Source organism: Cebus imitator, unplaced genomic scaffold (assembly GCF_001604975.1).
Source record: "Cebus imitator isolate Cc_AM_T3 unplaced genomic scaffold, Cebus_imitator-1.0 Scaffold311, whole genome shotgun sequence".
NCBI lineage: Eukaryota > Metazoa > Chordata > Mammalia > Primates > Cebidae > Cebus > Cebus imitator.
The window spans coordinates 3,563,167-3,568,774 of NW_016107626.1; the positions used below are offsets into that span (position 1 = coordinate 3,563,167).

Below are 5,608 nucleotides of genomic sequence, written 5' to 3' on the forward strand. Positions count from 1 at the left end.
GCCTTGCCTGAGTTCTCTTGAGCCAGGTCCAGTGCGGGGCAGGCGGCGGGAGAAGTTGCGCAGGGTGCTGTGCCGGCCGGCCAGCTCCTCCGCTCCCTATGGCCTCCTGGACATGAAGCCGCTGGCATTCACAGCTGCCTTGGACAGGGGGCCATGTCACCACCAGCCCCAGCAGTGCTCGGATGGGTCAGGGCAGGGCTCCCAGACACTTCACTCCGCCTGTAAGAACCGTCATGACACAGGCTCGGCCAGAACAGGGCCCTTTCCCATCCCCTCTGGAAACGCCATCCGAACAAGCGCACACGCCTGTGACGACCGCAGGGAGAATGGCTTCCCCGTGTGCGGCCTGCACGCCCATCCTTGGCAGTGCTGCAGCGGCTGCGGGATGGCTCTCCTCACCCAGCTCCGTCTATCAATGGGGACAGCAAAGGACAGCCGAGGCCCTGGGAGGTCCGTGCCCAGCTGCTCCCCTGGTTCCCCTCCCCGGCTCGGCCTCAGGCGCTTCGATTGGCATCTTGGCTCTGCACTGGGAGCTTGATTGCTTTTCCCCAACTGCTACAACTGTAAACAGATTGACGGTGTGTGCTGAGGACTGAATTCGAGCTGGAGGTGGTGCCCTGGGTTGGCCGCCGCCGCAGGGGGGCCGGTGTGGTCCGGAGCCTTGGCTGCACCTGGGGAGTCTTGCTGTGCGTGGGGTGGGGGGCTGGGCCCTTCCTCAGCAGCCTTCTTGCTCTGGGGCTGACTGCCTGCTGCACAGAAGGCCTCCCTCCCGCCTCGAGGAGACTCCGGGACACCCAGTCTCTGGCCTGCTGGTCTCTGCTGTGCTGGACTGAAGGAGTCACGGAGTGAATCAGTGGGTGCTCTGTTCCAGACTATTCCCCTGACGGAGGCTGCCTGGGGACCTAGGCCGAGGCCAGCGCACACCAGGCCTCCTGGCACAGAGCCCCCCCAAGGCCAGCCGGGGGGCTCAGGGCTGTGGAGGGGAAGGCAAAGTCCTCAGGCTCGAACTTGAACTCCAAGTGGCCGGGGGCAAGGGAGTCATCCTCCTGGCCGGAGGCCTGCAGGGACAGGAGAGTGTGAGAATTCGGGGTGGTGGGGGGGCTGCTGCGGCCTCTTAGGTCAGGAGCTCCCATGACCGCGGTTGCCCTTCGGGACCCCTCGATGCCCTGGAATGGCATGTGGGACCCCTCCTGAGGCATCAGTGCTCCCCCCACATTGGGCACAGAGCCAGCTCTGGGGGAAGGGCCACCACGATGATGGCCCAAAGCCGACGGGGTGTCCAGCCCACCTGGCGGGAGTGGCTCCGAGGGGCTCGGATGGGATCTGACTGGGCTGAGGAAGCACAGGGGCCCCAGCTCTGGGCACCCCACCAATGCCCGCCCCCTCACCTGGGGGTCCGTGCCGGACCCAGGGCACATAGGGGATGCCAGGCAGGGCTCAGGTTTCAACTTGGCTGCTGAGCTGTCAGCGCTGGGGACAGCAGATGGGGAGGCCGAGGAGCTCGCTGTGGCTCCTGAGAGGGAAGAGGAGGTGTTTACAGAGGGGCCAGGTGTGCCCTCATTTCCCCTTCCTGCCAAGTGGCAAAGTCTCCTGTGGCCTGGGCCCAGAGAGGTTGGAGACTACTCTCCGTCACACCTGGGGCGTGGGTGGGACTGGGCAGGGCGTGGCTTCCTCAGCCCCACCTCTGTCCCTGCCGCTCACCTGCTGTCACCCCTGGCCCCCCACATCCCCCAGCAAAGTCACTACAGGGCAGATCTGGGGGCATTTGGACTTCTAGAGGACAGAGCTTGAACCAAACACACACAGGTCTCTCGTGGCGGGACTGGAGGCGGGAGGCCTGACCCCAGGGCTGCCGCACACCTGAGGAACCCCTGCGCTTGGTGGCCGTCTTCGGCTTCCGCTTCCGGGTCTGGATGCTTTCCTTCTTCATGGCCAGAGGCCGCGGCACCTGGCGGGGGCGGCCAGGGTGGAGGCTGGTTCCGTCCTGCTCATCCCTGGGCCCCTCACACAGCACCCCTCATTCCACCCCCCAGAGCCGGTCACTCCCTGGGCTGGCAGCATCCTCGTAGCCCTGGTGGGTCGGTGGCCAGCTGGGCTGGGGAGGGGGAGCTTGTGGGGCTGGATTCCCATCCTCGCCTCCCACAGAGCTGTCATGGGCCAGAAGGCACTGGGGGTGCCCCGAGGGCAGGAGCCGTGCCCTGTCCGGCCCAGGCCGAATGGCTGTGCTGAGCCTCGGTCAGCGTGTCTGTGCCATGGCGTAACCGGAACAACCTGGGCCACTGGGGTGGTGCCACGTCGGCGGGGACGTGTGTGACACACTCAGCCCCAGGGACAGGGGCCCTCCCGCTGGCTCCTCCCCAGCCCCCAGGTCTGGGAGTGGGGAGGGCTCCTGCTGGGTGGCTGGAGAGGGCCCTGCCCTGCCCGGGCCGCACTCACCCCGTGCAGCTTCATGTAGAGGCCGCAGGCGTTGCACACGGGCTCCCCCTCCGAGCTCCGCCGCCACAGGGTGGTGTTGGTCGTGTGGCAGTTGGTGCAGCACAGGCCGGCGCGGCGGGATGAGGACTGGGGGCAAGGGAGACTGCAGTGAGCCCCGGGCCGGGTGCACAGCTGGGGCAGGGGACGGAAACAAGGCTCAGGGTGGCCTTTCGGCCACGCAGGACCCGGTGAGAAGGCGTTTGGAGCATCAAGGTTGTGAGCTCTGCCTGGACACACCCTGGAGTCCTGGGAAAGGTCACTTTAACTTCCTGGGCCTCAGTTTCCCCCCCAGTAAAATGGGGGTGATAACAGACCCAGCACAGGCTGATTGTGGCTGAGAGCCCCTCGGGGCCGGGCACCTAGGCACCTCGGTGGTTTTCCTGTGGTCTCTTTTAGCACCAACCCTGGGCCTGGACCCCCAGGTCACAGGACCTCCGGAGGCCAGGACGCAGCAAGAGTCGGGGCCTGTGGTCCCTTTGGGCGCCTGCCTCCCAGACTCGGGGCTGCACCGGACAGCAGCTGAGGGCTCCGGGTGCCACCTGCCTATGTCTCCCCTCTTCTGTGCACTGTGCCTGGTGTCAGAGCAAGACTAGACTCAACTGGAACCTTCCAGAGGCCTCAACATTGCTTCCCTGTTTCCCGTGGCTCCCAGTAGAGAGTGACACCCCCCCCATTCTGGCAGGTCCAGGTCTAATCAGAGGTCCCGAACCTCCAGGGCCCCAGTCCGTGGGCTCGGCTGGGGGGAGGCTCCGAGCTGGCTGCCTGGGGGTCCCTGTTGAAGGTGAACCTGGGGCCTCCCTCCAGCTCGAGCCGCCCTCTCTCCCGCTGGCCTCACAGGTTGGTGCTTGGAGGGAGGTGGTGTTGGGGAGCTCCGGCCCAGCTCCAGAGGCCCCTCAGACACAAAGCCCTTTCCCAAATCTCAGAGTGCAGCTCTGCTGGTGGCACCACCTTTTCCAGCCACCTGTCACCAGCCCTGGTCCTCCGGGGGCTGCTGTTTCTACCCAGCCCCTGCCCTGAGCCCATCGGTTCCTTCTCTCAGGTTGCACAGCCCCGCCTGGTCCAGGTCCCACCGCTCTTGCCAGGACCACAGTGGGGGCTCTGCAGGAGCTCTGTCCCCCCTCCTTGGCGGCAGCTAGGGCCAGACCGTCATTGTGCTGAGGCACAGGACGCAGCACGTGAGGACGAGGCCCCCACAGTGAAAGCCATGCCCCAGATTCTCTAGCCAGGACAGGGCCAGAGAGCAGTCACAAGTGAGCCAGACACTGGGGGAAAGAATCCGTCCCGGACGAGGGCTGAGCAGACACAGCCAGCCTCGGTTTCCCCATCTGTTATTGCTGTGAGTACACACAGCCAGCCTGTTTCCTCATATACTACTGCCATAGGTAGACACAGCCTCAGTTTCCCCATCTGTTACAGCCCTCTATGAGCAGACACAGCCAGCCTCAGTTTCCCCATAAGCTACTGCCATGAGCAGACACAGCCAACCTCAGTTTCCCCATCTGTTACAGCCCTCTATGAGCAGATACAGCCAGCCTCAGATTCCCTGTCTGTTATAGCCAGCCTCAGTTTCCCCATCTGTTACAGCCCTCTATGAGCAGATACAGCCAGCCTCAGATTCCCTGTCTGTTATAGCCAGCCTCAGTTTCCCCATCTGTCACTGCCCTCTATGACCAGATAAGTGCCAGCCTTGCTGACCATCTCCTGCCCACCCTTCCCCCAGGCTCAGCCAAGGGCACAGGCTGCCCTGTTGAAGGCCTGAGTGGGAGGGTGGAGGCCTGCCTGCGGCCCTGAGCACCAGCCAGCCCCCAAACTCAAGGCCTCCGCGACCCCCAGCCGAGGCTGCAGGCAGTAGCCAAAGGCTCTGGGAATGCTGCCCCCACTTCATCTGAGGCCAGGCCTCCTGTCTCCAGGCAGGACCCTGCCCTGAGCTCCATGACAAAGGGGCAGAAAGGAAAGGAAGGGGCCAGTGAGGCTGGGGGAGGCTGGAGAGGTGCCTCGGCCTGCAGCTCCTGGCTTGGCTGGGGAGACTTAGGAGGACAATGTCCCCTACCTTGGGCCATAGCGTCCAGCCACTCAGGGTCTCCAGTGGTCTCCCGGGGGGGACGTTGGGGGTGAGACTTGTGCTCACGCTGGAGGGCCCAGCCCAGGCCCTGGTGGAGCTGGAAGGGAGATGGTGCCCAGCCCAGGCCCTGGCAGAGCTGGAAGGGAGATGGTGCCCAGCCCACTGCCTGGAGGCACCCTTCCTGCAGGAGCAGCTGGGGTCACCTGGGGACCCCAGCTGGTGTCTCTCCCTGGGATGCACACCCTGGCGGGTCTCGAAGCAGCTGCCATTACTGGACAGGATTTGAGTCCGGTCCAGCCCCTCCCTCTCTTCTATGCCTGTCGGTGCCAGGAGCTGTGGCTGCTCCCTTGGTGGCCTCAGGCCACTGTCCAGCATGAGGCTCGGCGTCCTCCCCGCCTCTCGGACACCCACTCATCTGTTGATCTGCCTGAAGTGGAAAGAAGTCTCCCCAGGGCTGCCAGACGTATGGACCCAAGATGCGCAGGTAAATGTGAGTCTCTGCTCGGTGACGGCTCCTTTGTCTCCTGTGGTATTTGTGACATGAGCGCTGAAGTGTGTGTGTTTATCTGAAACCACACGGAACCTCTAGTGCTCTGTAGTTTACTTGCTGACCCCCTCTCCGTGGCCCACAGCAGTCCCCGCCTTCAGACTGAGGGGCATCCGTAGCCCAAGGCCCATCCTCTTCCCTGAAGCAGAGGGACCCTCAGGTCTGGGACCAGCCGTCGCCCCTTAGCATACACAGATGGGAGTGTACACACATGTGCACACTCCACACGCCCCCACAGCTGCCAGCACGCCCCTGATGAAGCCGCTTCTGAGACACGGGGTACGGAGAGAAACGAGGTGTGTGCAGGCAGGTGTGTGGGCTGGACCCCCCGCAGCGGGCATGCCCATCACCCTGCACCCTGTGAGTGGCACAGAAATGCCTGGAACCCACCTTGAGTCTCTTCACAGTGCGCTGTTTCATTTCTATCAAATTAAGAAAATGGGAAAGGCCGGGCGCGGTGGCTCAAGCCTGTAATCCCAGCACTTTGGGAGGCCGAGGCGGGTGGATCACGAGGTCAAGAGATC

The 5,608-nt window shown here is 64.0% G+C and overlaps 1 protein-coding gene across 3 annotated transcripts in view; it reads right to left on the minus strand.

Moving 5' to 3' along the window:
- Nucleotides 1-339: 339 nt before the first annotated feature.
- GATA5 (GATA binding protein 5) overlaps nucleotides 340-5,608 on the minus strand; it is a 12,721-nt gene continuing 7,452 nt past the window's right edge. The window contains exons 3-6 of one of the 3 annotated variants that reach the window (XM_017503491.2): nucleotides 2,437-2,562; nucleotides 1,861-1,948; nucleotides 1,389-1,513; nucleotides 340-1,058 (exon numbers count right to left, since the gene is read on the minus strand). In XM_017503491.2, coding sequence (XP_017358980.2) covers nucleotides 903-1,058; nucleotides 1,389-1,513; nucleotides 1,861-1,948; nucleotides 2,437-2,562 — 495 coding nt within the window. In that variant the 3' untranslated portion in view covers nucleotides 340-902. The remainder of the gene's footprint in view (nucleotides 1,059-1,388; nucleotides 1,514-1,860; nucleotides 1,949-2,436; nucleotides 2,563-5,608) is intronic. The other 2 variants (XM_037729586.1, XM_037729587.1) reach the window with 2 other exon arrangements.